At 38.2% G+C, this 17,930-nt stretch overlaps 2 protein-coding genes across 4 annotated transcripts in view; both read left to right on the forward strand.

Moving 5' to 3' along the window:
* Window positions 1-45: 45 nt before the first annotated feature.
* Window positions 46-17,930, forward strand: part of LOC117204821 (chloride channel protein 2) — a 34,168-nt gene continuing 16,283 nt past the window's right edge. The window contains exon 1 of one of the 2 annotated variants that reach the window (XM_033442604.1): window positions 46-1,889. In XM_033442604.1, the coding sequence (XP_033298495.1) occupies window positions 1,830-1,889 (60 nt within the window). In that variant the 5' untranslated portion in view covers window positions 46-1,829. Of the gene's footprint in view, window positions 1,890-17,598; window positions 17,683-17,930 lie in introns of those variants that run through there. The other variant, XM_033442622.1, reaches the window with a different exon arrangement.
* LOC117204912 (uncharacterized oxidoreductase YjmC-like) lies at window positions 9,102-12,950 on the forward strand. Of its 2 annotated transcripts, XM_033442835.1 has the most exons (3): window positions 9,102-10,122; window positions 11,625-12,501; window positions 12,580-12,950. In XM_033442835.1, the coding sequence occupies exons 1-2, from the start codon at window positions 9,781-9,783 to the stop codon at window positions 12,471-12,473; spliced, it is 1,191 nt and encodes a 396-aa protein (XP_033298726.1). In that variant the 5' UTR covers window positions 9,102-9,780; the 3' UTR covers window positions 12,474-12,501; window positions 12,580-12,950. The 2 variants fall into 2 exon arrangements, with proteins under 2 accessions (XP_033298726.1, XP_033298716.1); XM_033442825.1 differs by having other exon boundaries at window positions 11,625-12,950.

Raw genomic sequence — 17,930 nt, forward strand, 5'->3', positions numbered from 1 at the left:
GTCAGCTACGCGCGTTATATCTCCTTTTTCACTCGGTCATTTAACTATTCACCGTGTTATCTTGCAGCTTGAGTCAATGCAAAGAAGCTATACAGGCACAAATTTTCGTGGAGTGGATATCCAAACTCGTAATTTCCTTCCTTATACTTCCGTTACATTCCGTGCCGTAAATGGGAATATTTCGTGAACGAACAAGCTTCCGTTGCGCGTCAACTGTTCTCAGGCAATCCCAGTTAACTCGAATTACATAATTACATCTGCCGGAGACCGTGCAAGAGATAGTGCGTAAGTGTATCGTACGAATCGATACGCCGGTCGAATTATCTTAGAGCTCGTTGCAGATTAACAACAGTATCTATTCTCTGATATTCGATCGTTTCGAATCATTTTTACCAGTGTGTTAATCACTGTCGCGTTATGCCGACGAAAACGGTGAAATCATAGGTATCGAATGGTCGTTTAAGACAACGGCGAAGTCGAAGTCACGTGTTGAATAGTGTCAACCGACGGGACAGGATTCCGATTTTTCCTGTAAACCGAGGCAGAAATCCCAGTCGCTTCATTCATACACCTATCAGTCGGCTGACGACCGTCCAACCGGACAGTCGCTTGGGAAGCGCGTCTCGTGTCACCGATATCGTAGGTCATACGACCCTCGGGATCCTTTGAATCGTTTCCATCACTGAGAACCGTTTCGATCGTTTACCTCTTAACACCCATTCGTCGAACAACGAATAGCGGAAATGAGTCTGTTGTGGAACGAGTGAAAGTTTTCAAAGAAAATCATCTTGTACGATTTCTTCAGCGCGAATTTGTTGGGCCATGCCATTATCGAAGGATTAGTTCGATCGCTAACCGCTGTTCCTACGTTTGCAACGGTCTTCGTCCGATCTTTTGACCATTTTTCGATCGATTTTAAGGATCGTTTAACTCATAAATCAACTAACGAGAGAATCGCGGATGGAACAATATTTTATGGAGAAGATTCCTTGCGAAAGTCCTCACGAAAATCAGAGTAAGAACGCGAAAGTGGCGCAGTGTATATCGTAGGATTTTCGTGGCAGCGTGTGGTGGGGCTAGTTGTTTTTCTTTCTGTTTGGTAGTTCGGCACCCGGTCTCGACGCGCGTCTCAGAGCGGCTAGTGGCTATCGTGCGCGTGTTTGAAACCGCGTTACCTAGATACACAGCGTCGTTTTCGGAACTAATTGTTTTTCTGTTGCTCGTGACACGATACGATTAATTGTTGGAATGTTCGCGATCGAGGCGGGATAAACAACGAAATCTCGTAAATCAGCCTCTTCTGATACTTCTCGTCGAATAACGGAAGAGAAAAACCGCCTGCGACGAAACTGATAGTTGTCCATAGTCGTCCGTATAACGAAACGTGATTCCGTCTTCGGCGTTTACGTAGTTCCACGTGTAACTCACTTATCTGTTACTTTATAAACATGTATTGAGGAACGAACGAAACAGTCGGGTGGTATCGTGCTTTTGTACTGGTGTACATGTGCGAAAGTATCGTCGAGTTGGCGAGACGCGAACGAGTCGAATGGTGGTCGATGCCTGGCTGAAGAAGTTCGAAGATCGTTCTAGGGAAGACGATAAATGTGTCCAAAGCGGGGATCGTGCACGATAAGCCGTGGAGACAGGGGAGGAAGAGGAAGAAAGAATCGCCTGGTTTAAACGACCAATAACCATTAGTGAAGTTTCGATCTAACTGGTATTTACCCTGACTTCTTCTATCGAGCTATCCATTTTCCGATCCTCTCGCGTCTCATTAAGTTTCGAAATCGAATCGTGCACGATCTTCGACCAACTGAAGATCCAACATGGCATCGTCCAGCAGCGAGGCGAACGAAGAATATGGTCTGGGATATCAAAACACATTGGTAAGTTCATCTTCCGTCATTTTTACTCCTCAGACTATCTCCAGTGCGTACTATTTTGTTTCTTAAATTCTTAACACTTGTTCGTTTCTTTAACGTTCGGCCAATGTGAGGTATTTTTCATTCTTAAGAGAAAACTGGATGCAATAGATCAATCTTCGACGCGAATGACGAACCAGCTTTATTTACTATGAATTGTACGATAGATATGGTTGATTGTTTTCGTTATATGATTTATAGTGACGAGGGCTAGGCGAAAGCGACGCCAAGTAAGGGTTGCGAACCTATTTTCATGTTTATTCTTGGCTGCGGTGCGCTGCTAGCCGCGAATAGTTCGCTTGGGAGCGGGATTTGTATCTGAGACGAGGACAGAGAGACACCACGTGCTCGTCTACTTTCTCGCGTGCATTTTGAATACCGTGCCCACGCTCTCTCGTCGACCCATTCTCAGCTGATTGTCAGCTGATCACCACCTGAGCGATCGGTCTTCGCTAATTTATGGAATCGTCACAGGCAAGCGCTTGTTTGCATAGAATGGCATAGATCGCCGTGAATCGTGATGCTTCAGACATGATCCGATATTCATTTTTGTCAGCGGCCTGAAAACCTCAAACCTATAGATGCTCTTCCATCCAATTTTAAGCTATCTCTTATCAGGGGATTCGCCTGTTTGTTCCGATTCCACGGGATTCCTAGAAACTCGTAGAACAGTGTTTATCGTTTAGCAGAGTTTGGTTAGTTCCGAACTATTCGGTATTATGAGAGTCGCATGGTATTTTTTGAGAAACGAAGACGAAATCTGACGAACGAAAACAGATATGGGACATCTCGTGCATAAAAAATAAAAGTACAATATTGATATTGGTAAGATATTGAAATTAAGTTGATTGAAATTGTAGTAGATTTTGTAACGAAGAATCGGCTAGAATGTGTGTGACCTAATATATCTCTTATCGGAATTTCGTATGTAGATGAAGTGGAAATAGTTTCAACTGACTGGCGTCCGTTTCAACGAGTAGTAACGGAATAAGCTAATAGTCTTTAACATTAAACTACTTCTAGAAAGTTTTAAAGATTCAATCCAGGTTTTATATTAAACCAGCGTTTAGGAATTTAAGATAAATTATGTTCTTGTACGTTTCTATCTTAGAAAAATCACGACATTTCCACATGATTTTAAAGTCAATTCGTCTTGACTGCGTGATTCGCCTGACTAATGACGTTTTCTCTTCTTTTCACCCTCACGTGCAGTCTTGATTTTGCAACAATATAATAATAGTCGTGTCTGCCAACTTCGCCATGGATTTTTAGACCTTGTATTATAGTAAGCGCGAAGATACTGCGTCCTCGAATGGTCGCGTCACTTTCGAAACACCCTCTGCAAAATTCCGGGGCAGCTTGCCATTTTCTCGACCTCTTCCGTTTCTCTTGTCTTCTTATTCACGAAAAGGATAATTGCGAAAAGAAACATACGACGATTGCCATTATGCAAGGTTCTTCTCGAAAGAAATACAAGCAGAAAAGAAAATGTTGTACTTTCCATTCTTTATTTACCTTTTAAGAAATGGGTACCATTTTGCGATGTCTCTGTTTGTGCTGTGTACGTATTTACGAAAGTAATAATTGTGAAAAAAACTTAGGACGATTGTCATTATGTAAGGTTTTCTTTTGAAAAAATTGAAGCAGGAAAGAAAATTTTCTACTTATTCTTTTTTACACTGTTGTAATTTCTACCTATTTATTATTTACTTATTACCTATTAAATACCATGAAAATAAACTCCTAACATTCTTCCTAAAGAGTAGAAAAATAGATTAACAAATTTTATGTCGTCCGTTCTCTATTTATTTTCTTGCGAGTAGAACTCTCGTTTGTTGTATGCTGTCGCTGTTTTTCAATGACGATAATTCGTAGAATCGGTGTTTTAATATGTACGTTGAAAATAGAGTGAATAGACTACCGTCTCACGATCGCTGGTACTGCAATCCGCCGAAAGGTTAGACAAAAAGTCATCTCACCGTAACAGTTATTGGCAGACACACAGGAGAAACAAAAACCGGTAAATTACATCCTTCTGTTGAGGAGGCCTGTACCTTTTTCTCCTGCTCCGTCTTCTGAAGCCGTATAGTAGCGAGTTTCTTGTTCGATCCATCACGGAAATTGATCTTTCTCTAGAACTCATTGATTACCATCCTCCATTTGCATTTTCTTGAGTTATTAGCGATTATTTAAACTACTTGAGATCATTTTGTCATTCGTTACTTTCTTTTTCTTCTTTCATTTTCTGTATTTCATTCAGAGTACGTTCACCTTGCAGTTCATTGATGGCTGGGTACGATGTAGTAAATCATTCATCGTGAATTAACTACTCGATCAATTAAGTAATTTAATCTTTGTACTGGCTGGTTCAACGGTGCGCGAATATTCTCTTATATATTTTGCGCTGTTCAATTAAAAATACTCTGTTTCTTGCTTAATTTAGTATTTGTCTACCTTGATTTCCAGGATGAAATAAAAATTTGAAATTTAAATTTATTTTTTCAAGACAACTGGTTTAATCGTCGTATGTTTCTTTGTTTTCTTCAAAGTCAACTGACGATCGTGTATCGCTATTGGCGTGTTAACGTTGATTAACGCTTTGCTCGAAATTCCGCGCCATTCCTCCGCTTTTCCTTCTATTTTTCCGATACGTCGAAAAACAACGCAGTATTCTTTTTTCCTAGACGGCCGAGCTCGTTAAGTAACGCGATCGAATATGCATGATGTAATCGCAAGCAGCGCTTTTTCCGATTGCCGATACTTGGATTTGTTAGCGCGAAATGACGTTGAATTATGCAATTCCTATGCGATTTACCTTACCGGTAGATTCTTGACCGATAAGCAAAAGAAGAAAAGGAAAGGAAAATACAGCGTAATCACAACATATTGGTTATAATTTCGACTACTCGAACGTAAATTAGTTCGTTTAACCATCGACATTTTCTGTAATATTAGGTTGATGCACGTGAAGCATCGTTTTTCCAATAAAACCGCGTGTTGTGTCATCAAAATAATTTCCATATTATTTTGGTTCTTCGCATAGAGATCTTTTTCAAAGTAATTTACGCGTTCAAAAATTCCTTGGCTGGAACAGATGTTTCTGATAAAAATAAGATTTCTCTCGTAAAGAATTTTTGTAAATCCTAAGAATTACTGAACTTTCGGAAGCAGGTAACGCAGAAAATATTAATAACTGAACTGAATATTTCTAGGCAATGTAGTTATTATTCGAACAGTGTTTCGTATTAAGTCACGATAATCATAAGCAGCGATAATTGCTAAGGTTGACACAAGGCGAGATACTTATGTACCATGATGACACGAGCAATACCAAGAAGCATATCACTTTCTTCTTTTTTCTTCTGTGCTTCTGATTCGGATAAATTCGATTAACGCGTAATTATATGAATATATTTATGTACGTAATCGGAATTTACATTGTCAATTGAAGAGTAGTTTAAACAAGTTATTACGGTGATTAGTCGATTTCTAATTACATTGGAAGGTGAGATAAACTGTATTAATTACACATTTGTTTCTCTCTTCTTTACGACCTGCTAATTCGTTTATCTGTAATAAATCAATCTTTTATCGCGTCAAACATTCCGACGCGAGCTGCAAATTCTGCGAAATAGCGTCAGAATTTCAGTAATGAAATAGCGCATGATCGATCGTTTCAGTATAAATATCATAACTTTGTTATTCATAATTTTTAACTCTTTAACTTTACTCCTTCGTTTGGAATAATGTATTCGCTCGTTATTTATTTATTTTTCTATCTAATTTCGTAGTATCACATCTGCACACAGTTTTACCGCCACTACGCTGGGAAACTATTCAGCCTAACTATAAAGATAAGTAAATATATGTACAGGTTTATTAACCTGACAATGATATTAAAGAAGCTTAAATCTGCTAGCCCGTAATCTTGGCTTTTCCGCGAAATATCGACAATAAAAATTTACAATTTCGTAGAAATAGATAAGACGCAAATGAATGGGCAATGCAGCAATTCGGTTTCTGAGCTGAGAAAACTTGAAACAATATAAAAAGTAAGAATAAATTAGCGTGAAAATACTACTTTGATTAGTTGATGGTTGAACGCTTTTAGTGCATAAAATTTTATTGCATTCGGGAAGATCGAAGTCAAGGTCTTTTTAACACCTGATTGGCCCCAACAGAGTTTCAAGATGCATTTGAACGACGAATTTATGCGAACGAAAATTTACGAGTCTAATTATTGTAGTGATTAGTTCGACGTTTCTATCACAAAATGTCCTTGATGAGATATATGTACGAAGTCGATAACAGTTCTCGATGAGAGATCGTCGTATCGAGGTTCTCGTGCGATAAAGCGAAGGTCTAGCTATTTAACATAGATAGAAACTGGCCCTAAAAAATCTACGAAGAAACCAGTGACTTCTACCATGGTATTTCTGTGCTTATTGTTATTTCGTTCTTGACCAATTCGTTAGACGCAATTCAGTGTGTCGTATTAGGCAACCTCTGATATTTTTTCATACATTGTAACTTCGAGTTGAATAGAAAATTATCGAAACAATTTTTGTCCTATTCTAGCAACCTAATTTGCAAGCAATATAGCTAATTTGTTGTTACGTATATCAGTTCGTGTACATGCTATATACATAAGTTTGCATATAACGACCTCGCATATACATAAACTCGCATAACTGGAACGCAAATATTGACAGTTGACTATAATGATGCGCAGGTGATATGTGACAGTTTTTGATGAACTTACGGCTGCAAACTATTGGATATGTATTTTTCTATTTCATTTTTTCCATCTGATGCCGTTCGAAATTCTTTGTAGTTCAAATTATGAATTTATCGAACATTTACAATGGTCAGCATCGTCTCACAATTTTGAGTTCATCAAAGGTGGAGTTCAGTTAAGAATCTTTTTTTAAAAATTAATAAATAAATGTCTGTATTTACCTAGGAGATTTTGTTACGCTTTTATGATTTGAATTATGAATTTATAAAATGAATATATGACCGTGTATAGTACGGTATTTTTAATGTTTGAAAGCATACAGATTGTATTTTTATTCATAGTTTTCACAAATTAACTCAGTGTCTTATGAATTGTTTTCTCTCTGTTTTCTCTCTGTTTTATATGATTTATTTATTACACTCGTTAAATCTAATTACATATTAGCTTTCAAAATACTGTGAATAATACGATCACCGCAGATCATCGAGACACTACTTACTTTACTACGTAACTTGATTTCCAATTTTACCAATTCAGACGAAACTTTAGATTAGAATAAGGATTCGGCTTGAACATAATTCTTATTTCTAACGATTCATGTTCTGTCACTTGAACCACTTCTTCCGAGTCCCTTCGATCATATACGCATTTCCCCCTCCACTGTTAAAAATTCCAGTAACATTCCAAAACGCAAAGAGTGCAATTAGTCACGAACCGTCTCTTCTTCTCGTACAATTATGAAACATTCAAATAGAAATTTAGCTCAATATCGTAAGACAGGAAGTTCGAAATTTTACCACTTGTGCCACTTTACTTTTTTATTCTTAAAGATTTCGAAAGCTCGTTTCGAAATACCAACGTGCAATTGCAATTTTTCGCGAATCGTCAGTTTTCTCTATAAAGGACTGGTTTTTCAGGAAGCGAAGCGAAACGACAGCCAGCGGACGTCGCACAACACCGCGGCGTTGTCTTCTCGTAGTACGCGATCATTTGGCTCCTTTTTCTTTCTTCGTCATCCGCTTATTCCTATCGTGGAATGCCTCGACAAAAGAAATTGCGTATCGTTGATACAAGTATCGTCAAATTACGCGAACATCGCTCGAATCTGTAGGATGGCGCCGAATATTCGACGCTGGAATTGCATAAGTTTTACGCAGCGCGCAGAATGCACGCGGAAACGCAGGGTCGATTATCGATTTTTCTGCGGCCGGATCAGCCGGTTTGCCTTGCAACCTGTCTACACACCGTATACGAGTCACGTGCATTTTATTCGCGCTGCTAGGCGCGCATCTGTGAAATTACTCGCTTTACGACCCCGTTGCATGTGCCTCGCGATCCTTGCCTCAACGTTTGTCCTGTTAACTGCGTCGGATGTCTCAAGCAAAATTGGTAATTGATTTTTAAGCGGCTGATAACAGGCTTTGTGTAACGTGCCATTGATTGGACCGGATTGATAGGAATGAACGATAAGCTGCAATCGTTTTTGGAACGAGAGCCTTTCCATCGCTGAACAGATTGCAGTAATTGGAACGATGTTTGTTTGGAGCTCAATGGAGATATAGATTATAGTTGTTAGATTGTGGATTTCCGTGCATTTATGGGACATTTGAAAGTACAAAATTGCACAGACCGCACATATTATGAAGATATATATATATGTGAAATATACAAAGTATAGTGCTTTGTATAATGCTTGATAGATAAAGCAATTTTTTAATTGTATTCTCAAAAATATTAATTCGCATTAAAATTAATCTTCCAAATCTAATAATTATTGTCCGAATATTAAGTACATAGAGTGTTTACTGTGGTTTGTGTAAGGTATAAGTCTTAATTTGGAATAAAGGTAACGATGTTTAAAGATTTATCTGATTCAGGGATGGAGGATTAGAATAACGAAGGGAAGGTCTTCGTTCGAAAAGAAAATATTTGAATAGATATTGCATAGTACAATAGCTTGCAGGATTGAAATATTTTTTCATAAAGTTAGGTGCTTTGTAGTATGTGGTTACGTTATCGTAGATAGAGCTAGTTTTATCGATGCAAAAATAGACATACGTCATCCTTTTCTTTAACCTAGAAATAGCGTGTAGAATGAAATAGGCAGTAAGTGGATCAAATATGCATAGAGTATTCTTTTATAAAATACACAACGTTACGTTACCATGTAAATTTGCAATCATGGTTTCTAAAGGATTAAAGTCGACGCTTCGAGTGAAATATTTCTACAGGCATAGTTTACAAGGAAAAAGTAGAGGTTAAGAAAATAATAAAATTGTATTCATCGCGTTCAGAAACCACACTGATACAATTCTCGAGAATATCAATCGATATTTCGTGACGCAGAAACATTATAAAAATATTCTGTAAGTTGTGAATTCAACTGAAAGGAAACTGCAAGAAATTTTATATAAAGCGGCGTTTTCTTGTAATTTAAATGTTCCCGCTTCCCGACGTCAGTCAGTCTAGCCAATAGGTAACTACACGTGACGCAAGGAACAAAGTTGGAAAGGTAGTACAACGTATAACATCGATTCGTGAAGGTTGCCGTGTGATCCATAGATCATAAAGTTGCACACGTGCACGATCGATAGTTAAAAAACTTGTCTCGTCAAGTTCGAACGCTCTAGAGAAGATCTTTCCTGTGGATCAGCAAGTACATCGATCGCAAACACTCGAAGAATCCTTGATATAAGTTAACACTTATGTAACAAAACGTGGAGGTAAGGAGTAGATTAGATGAAAAGTTTGGGAAGCGGTAAATTTAAACTCTGCACAGCTAGAGAAGAAGAAGAAGATAGAACAATTTGTAAAAGAATACATCGAATTAAATTCAATTTACGAAGAGTACAAAAGGATATTATTAAAACTGAATCCTGTCTAAAAGAACTTTAAGTTGCTCGTAATAACGAGGTTTTAAGATTAAGCAAGAAATTTAAAAAAAGAACCGATAACCTAGCTCGATGATATTTTCGCGGTTTATCGTTTGATTTACGTATGTGGCTTTGTATATATTCTTAAAATCAACGTCACAGTAGGATTGCTAATAAAAAAGATAGACAAGGCTTGATTCAATTGGTTCGTCGCGATTGATAAGTCGCTCAACGGAAAAAAATAATGTCGAACATGAACAGAAGCCTTCTGAGTGTTTCGTGGAATACGTTAAAGTTGTTGAGAACTTCGATGAAATCTGGTTGGATGTGGGCAAGGTTAGCCTCCAGTCAATGTGACGTACCCATGGTGGTCCCTAAAGAGGAGGTGGTTAGATTCGTATCTGAGTGTATGTGCAAGGCTGGAACATCGCTCGAGGATGGTTGTATCGTTGGCCATCATTTGATGGTCGCCGATTACCGTGGCCATTTTAGCCATGGAATGAACAGAATGCAAATGTACGTGCAGGATATTAAGGACGGAATGACCAATCCTACTGCGAAGCCAGAGATCCTTACGGATTTTCAGGTACGGCGAAATCTACTTTCCAGCGACGAGACGATATCGCGGTTGATATACCTTGGTTTCACACTTAACATTGTTACACTGTGCAGTGTTATACTTAACACTGCCGCGTCTACCACGCGTTTGAAACTAGCGGACGAGATCCACGTCGGAAACATCGCAAAAGAATGTTTTCCAGTTGCGTCTCTCTTCCGAAAGCCTCAATGTTAGATGCAAAGATGTCAAGTATGGCAATGTTAAGCGTGATAATCGAAGCTGCGAAAACAGCGTCGGAACTCCCACACCTTGGTTCTTTTACATCGTGATTAGTCTTAAGATTCACTGAGATTAAACGTGACGCGGTTTAATTGTTCGTTTAATCAACTGGATACACAGTTGTCACGAGGTGAACGTACGTCAGTGAGATTACAGTGCACGGATACGTTCCATTACGCATCATTAAAATTCTAACGAAGATGCGGAGACTGGATAATTTCGAGGAATTATTATTATTATACACGGTTGTCATTCATGTGTTAACAATACCTGGAAATGATTTATTCAATTCATCTTGCGTCCTCTCGGCGGTTTCAATTACGTCATTTCTCTTTAAAAGTAAAAATAAATGTATACGATTATAATTGAAGAATCTTCGCATAGCCAAAGCATAGTCTCGCTGCTGGAAATACTCAAATTTACGATACCAAACGCACGTATGATTGAAAATCCGGCTTTTACCGGTTTACTTGTCAGTCGTTACCAGTGGAAACTTTACATTTCCCGTGTAAAAATATGACAGAGAGCATTTTATGCAACGTTACGAACATATGTGTACACGTTGCTGCTGACGATAATTAAAAATGTAATTTCCGATTTGCACACCATTGCTTAAAGCCTTCTAAGCAAACAACTTCAGCGAACACACGACACAGAACCAAACTCTATCCTATTACAATAAAGATCTCGTTAGAAAACAAAGCAGATAACTCCTTACGTACTCTTATCTCGTGGGTATTAGAATTCCTTAATTCCATTTGAATAGATACGAGATCTTTTCACCTCGACAACATTCTTAGACTCTATAAACGAACTTCTTAGAAACTACACTGTTCGATTTTATAAATTGAAGGAAAAATGATATTACAAATATTTTTTAAATACATTTTGTTACTCATGCCGGTTTCTCGTGGTAAATAAATTTATGGAAGTAAATTACTTGTTTGCTGACCGAGTATCGAACATTAATTATATCATCTACCTAATAAAAATATTGGGTTGGCAACTAAGTGATTGCGGATTCTGTCATTAGCACCCAATGACAAAATCCGCAATCACTTAGTTGTCAACCCAATAGAGAAATTGAAAAGTAAGATCGATCACTTTGGTCTTTGAGAGTGTCGAAATCCATTGAAACGACGTCGAGTAAACCGGCGCTTGCTTCGCGTTCTTATTTCAAAATCTCGCGCTGTTTCATTTAAGAAACCAAGATGTGACTTCACCGCAAAGTTCGATGGAACTATTTCCAGGCGATAGCGTTGGTCAACGGGAACAACGGTTTGGGCCAGGTGATCGGTAAATTTTGCATGGAACTGGTCATAAAGAAGGCGAAGAAGTTCGGTATCGGGATGGTGTCGACTTGTGGGTCGAATCATTATGGCATCTGTGGTTACTACACGAAAATGGCGATCGACCAAGGTCTCGTGGGCTTCTCCTGCACCAATACGAGTCCTCTGATGGCACCGACCCGTAGCAAGTGTGCGGGTTTAGGCACGAATCCGATATCTTTGGGAATGGGAGCGTCGAACAACGATGAGTTCGTGTTGGATATGGCCACGACAGCCGTTGCTCTGGGCAAAATCGAGCTAGCTATCAGGAAGAACGAAGCCATTCCCTCGGGCTGGGCGCTTGGGTCCGATGGGAAGGTTACCACAAACGCCGAAGAAGCGTACAAAACTTCTCTTTTATTACCTGTTGGTGGAGAGGAACACACTAGCGGCTACAAAGGCTATGGACTAGCTTTGATGGTCGAGGTACTTTGCGGAATTCTGTCTGGAAGCGAGTTTGGTCCTAATATCAGACAGTGGAAGACCAAAGAAAAAATTGCTAATCTTGGGCAGTGTTTCATGGCCATAAATCCGGAAGCTTTTGGTTGTGGATCGAAGGAGAGATTAGGTCAGTTGTTGAAACAGTTGAGAAATTTGGCTCCCGCCGAAGACAAACCTGTTTTGATACCTGGAGACCTGGAGAGGGCAGCCATGAAACGCGTGGATAAAGAGGGTGGTATTACGTATCATCCCAATCAGATACAGGCGTGTAAAGAATTCGCGAAAGTTATGGGAGTCGAGCCTCTGAAACTCATTCCCAAGAATGGTTAATCAAGAAATTAGTTTTGTTTAGTACCTGGTAGGTACCTGATGGTTCTTAAGAAATTACTCATTGAGATTGAACCTTTTTATTGTATTTATATCTATTAACTTTTAGATCATTATTTCGTATTGTTGTTGCTATGTGTATATTGATATTAGCAATAGATCTGATAATTACATTGCGACTGCGATCTATAGTACATATCATACAATGCATTAATATGTTTACTACACATTATTATATTGTGTACACTCTACGTTTGGAGAAAAGTCTCTAACCAACAAAATACTCTTCAATGATGCTTTTCCACGCAAGATCTATGAATGTTCTAACAGCAATCTACTCAAATTTATCTAACATACGCATGTAATATACAAAGCTTAAGGAAATGCAATTCCTCATATTTTATACGATATTGTAAACACGGCTTTTATACTTATAAAAGAAGCTACACGAATATACACGATCATCGATGTTTTTAGTTGTCTGTTTACTAGCTGTTTACCTACGCTATATCTCCGCAACGTAATTATTCATCGCCCTAATATCGGTGCAACGGGTCGAAGCACCGGCTAATAACACGTTCTTTTTCGTACAATGTTTACACGAGATGAGCTTGCGTGTCCGTTTCGTCGATTTGATGGAAACGATGCCCGCGATGACATAACCGTCATTGCGGTCTGATCGTTGGTCGATGATGATAATGACGGCCTTGGACTTGCTCGCGGGATCTCGATTGTACTCATTACTGATCGAAACGCGCGATTATCGACATCGATTCACCGGTGCACGACAAATGAGGCATTTGCATAATCAGGACAGAAAAGATAGAAACGATCGATCGATGCTCGGAGAATCGTAAGATTATTTGCATCGTCGAGATCTGATAATGATGGCGCGAAGAGTAAGAAATCTGAGAATCACGTGCATTTGCGTAGTCGTAGAAGCGCGATCATAGAAATTCGATCTTCTATCGCAGTTTTAGCGAGCATTCGTTATTACACAGTTGTAAAGTCTCGTGACTAGTGACACTTGGCTGTGTAATTATTTCGCAAGGACGGACCTGATACCACCAAGATTAACTTTGTTATTTTTTATCAGAGATAATTAAGTTTGATCTGATCGATGTAGCTGACACGGATACTCAAGGCGTTTACGATTAACGCTTCGCTCAGATTAGCGCAGCTACCTGGTTCGAGCAACTTGAGTTGAACATAAAACTTACTTACCAATGACGATAGTTTTTCAAGTTTATACGCTTGTCGTTGTCGATTGATTCACTTCACTTTGAGTACGTACTCTGAGCACGCTTTATTAATAGAAATCTGCTATTTTACTTCATTTGAAATATGCGTTTTCAAGCTCCAAAACGAAGTTGAGGTCCTCTCAACGATGTAGGCAATCTAATGTAAATTGTCTAATTTAAGTCAATTTTATTTGTAACTATGTTTACGATTACGATTTACATTTCACTTCTTTTCCTCTTATTTTCCATCGGGTATCCACTTTGTCACTTGACCAATCTGAATAAAGGAAATTTAATTAACTTCAAGTTTCTATGTAATATCTGCTTATTGGTTTAACGCCATTTACACGTTTTGTTTTTCTTCTAGACAACTCGGACTAATTTGACTGACAATTTTTCCAACGCGGTAATTATTCGTCATTAAAAAATAAGAACTCGTAAATGGTCGATCAACGATTCTCTCTGTTTCTCGATGGAGCAAACAGGGTTATCGGGAAGACTCGCAGACTGTGAGTCTGTTCCGATTCCATGTTATCATCGGTTTGTTATTAAAAAGAGGAACGTACGAGTGTAATTCATTTGTCGGCGATAAGTTTTACAGAAGTCTCAGTGGCCTGATTATCGCTGATGAAAAGCGTATCATTTGATCTATCATTTTTTAGATAATACGTATACTTTCTCTTTTCGCTATAAGATAAGCATCTTATTTTCATTCGCAGTTACTTTCGTAATTTTACAATGAACTGAATTGATTTCAATGATTCCTTCGGTCGGACAGACAAAATTTCCTTAACCAGAGATAATCGTGGAAATTTGTATTCCATCCTGTCAATTGATCATTTATGCGCGTCACGTTCAGGTTTCGCATAGAAATGTCGAATAGAAATTTCATCATTGCGCGCGTTCGTAAAGTGCACTTTCTATGTACATATTTTGCTATCCCCACGCGTACCTTGGATCAAGATCATTGTCAAATCGAAGAGGGAGAAAGATCATTAAACCGAGATTAGCGTGGCCCGAGGGAGCGGTTTATTCTTTGGCATCGATAATAATGAAAAGAAATGGAACGTGTTTTGCACGCTGAAGACGCGACAGTTGAACGTAGAAAGGGTTCAAAAGTTATCGACACGCTTTGTTTATTGCTACCGTTATCAAGCAGGCCGCAAAAGCGTGTTCGAGTTATCTTATTCATTTTTCACGATAACGCTTGCGAATGCACGAAGGGTTTTTTTTCCTTGGACGTCAATAATCGTGTGAAAAAACATCGCTCACGAGGTATGATTATACAAGTAGGAGAAAATACGAGATAAAAGTCATAAATCTGGTATAGGTGAGTCATATGCCGGCGATACCTTTTTTCTCGGCAAATAGAAATACATTACCAGGCTGGCTGTTTAATCTTTCTCACTGTCCAAGGAATTGTTAAATAGACTTATCCTATTAGATTAAGCGGTGTTACCTACGTTCGATCATGCTACCCGCATAAACGTATATGCATTCTGTCCTGGAACTTATTTTCTAAAGTCGAGAAAATCATTGCGTTCGATTTCTCTTCTTCTTTTTAAAAACCTGATCATTGGCGTTCGTGAAGCAAATGACGTTGAAAATCCTCCGAGTTAAAGATTATCGCAAGGGATTGACTATGTAAACAAGTATGATTCGTCAAACAAGGGCCAGCTAAACAGGAAGGAAGGGACGATGATTGGACAAACGATCTTGTCCAAAATGCAATCGTATGCACTGTTGAAGCATCACGAGAAGGTAATTCTCGTTGCTCGGCCATGTGACTGGCATTAACTAATTCAGTGCTCTAATATGCCGGCATGGGGTCGTGAACCCATGGGACATCCGTGGTGACAGTTGTCAAGACCTCTCCTGACCCGATGGACTAATCTTCTGCGAATCTACCGCGAACCTTGAATTTTCGATATTTTTATTGGAAAAATTGCACGTGTTATGTTAAAAAATCAATGAAGGCTATTTATTTTAATAAGCATAATTATTTTTGACATTGAAACGGAATAAGTGGTTTTTTATCTCGTCTAAATTATAATCGATCATTCTTTAGTAACTTGATACTTGATAAGAAGAATGTTACAATTATTCGCGAACTTCGATTCTCAAGAAGAAAAATACGTGTTTAAATTATGGCAGATTATTCTCTTTAGAAGAATAATAAAGAAACTGTATTATTTCTAGTGATTTAAAGCATATATCTGTTTCTTTTTTTCCGTTTTTCTAGCATTGCACATAACATCGTTCAAACTTAGTGTTAAATACATGGTATTAAGCCAATTTCTATGTTCCAAAGGCCACGAGGTTTCCTAATGGGCGAATTATCTAATTATTTCGACAATGAATTTCGTAAGAACGGAACGTTCCTTTCATACTAACGAAAAATCGGACAATAGCCACCGGTCCATAGAGGAACAAAACGGAGAGGGAATTACGCAAAGCAGGGAAATAATTTTCACGGAGAGGTATAAAAATGTCTTGAGAAAATTACGAGCGGTTGTGGCTCGTGACTTAATGAACTACGTTTGTTCTTTGTAGGATCAAAATGGTTGCTTTACAAGTAACCGAACTATTAACGCGTTCCATTGAAGTTCATTTCTGCTTGTAACAAAGTTAAAATCCAGACATTTTCTGCTTATTGTTTATTCACGTTTTCTGTTTATTTATATATATTTTGTGTATTTGTTCGCACAAAGCTGCCGTGAACAGCAAATATGCTAAGTTATTAATATGTTAAATCATTTATGTACATTGTACAAGGTAAAGAAGTGCATTAAGAATATTACATTGTTAAAAAGAATTCATGCTACTTGGTATAAGTGGTTTCCTAAATGACTTCGTTCATTATTCATCCTCAGTAATTACACATACATTATGCATACATTTTTATTTATAGACGTTCAGATGGTTATTGTTTAGAACAGATTACATTAATTTATCGCTTTTTCAAACTAGTTCCCATTGTTGTATAAATAACAATGCTACGAAAAGAAGATATTTTAACCTCCATTGATTTTTTTTTTTGTTAAATAGGTATTACGATGAACGAGGACTCTAATTTCTTTCATAACGAAGTTTCAAATTCCTTATATTCATTTACGAATAGAATTAATTATCACCTGCGTCACTGAATCCTCTAAAATTTCTCTATGTGATAATTTTGCAATAACAAAGGACATCGATAGATGCCTTTATCCTATAATAAATCAACAACCGAATGTTCTAGATTGGAAAGTTTATCCGTACGATTGCCTGTTGCTCGATGTTTCATTAATACTTTAGCACCGCATTTTTTACGAAAGTCTTACGTGATTCACGTTTGATTTGACAGTAATGTGATAATTCATCTTCCTTCGATGGAATATTGAAACTACACTGCGCTTGGCGCAGCTGTTGTCCTGTTATTCTTCATTTCTAAAAATAAGATACCGAGATTCGCTGCTTCTTATTCTCGAGAATTCGTAAAATTCGCGAATCGAGCTCATAAAACGAAACGCAAACAGCCTATTTTGGCGCGATACGAAGAAAAATTAAGGTACGCGTACATTTTTACGTTTTACTTTCGTTCAGATAATTCTGGATACTCTTGTGGCCAGATACCATTTGATAAAGGGTGAGGTAGTTGATCATTCAGTTAATAGTAGATAATGTTTACCGGTCGGTGAATATCAAATAGTAAATCTTCTGTTTCACTCGAAGTTCAATAATTGCTACTCTGGTGTTGACGCACTCCTTCGTCTAGACAAATTTACCGAGTCGGCAATCCTTTCCGGTCCATTATCTGCTATCTCTTTGCTTTTCGGGATAAACACGCGAATTTACGGCTCGATGTGCTCATAAGCAAGTAACGTAGCCCGAGCGATAAATACGAACAATTTGCCACGGTACTCCGTTCATCGTCCATCTGTATCCATCGAAAATCTCGTCTGGTGAACGCTCGACTTTCGTAGCGAAAGGTACGTGTTCATTTCATTCAAATCTACGAAGATTGCCTTCTCAATTTTAACTTTAATATTGATGTAGAATAATACAAACGAAAGGTTTCTTAACGATCAGCGAGTGAAAATAGCTTGTCTTTTAAATAAAAATAAATATCGTGAAAGTGGTGCATAGAACCGAAAACAGGCTGTATAAAGCAGAAGAGAGAGAGTCATCGATCGGAGCTTGGTGCCGGCATAGGATAAGACAGTCATTCATCAAATTA

This window comes from Bombus bifarius, unplaced genomic scaffold (assembly GCF_011952205.1).
Source record: "Bombus bifarius isolate JDL3187 unplaced genomic scaffold, Bbif_JDL3187 scf7180000007966, whole genome shotgun sequence".
In the NCBI taxonomy this organism is placed as follows: Eukaryota; Metazoa; Arthropoda; class Insecta; order Hymenoptera; family Apidae; genus Bombus; species Bombus bifarius.

What these genes read in the sequence shown, in the direction of transcription:
- LOC117204912 (XM_033442825.1), top strand. Translation starts at nt 9,781, where the DNA reads ATGTCGAACATGAACAGAAGCCTTCTGAGTGTTTCGTGGAATACGTTA. An exon ending in AGATCCTTACGGATTTTCAG is followed by an intron (nt 10,123 to 11,624) that starts GTACGGCGAAAT and finishes AACTATTTCCAG; the next exon opens with GCGATAGCGTTGGTCAACGG.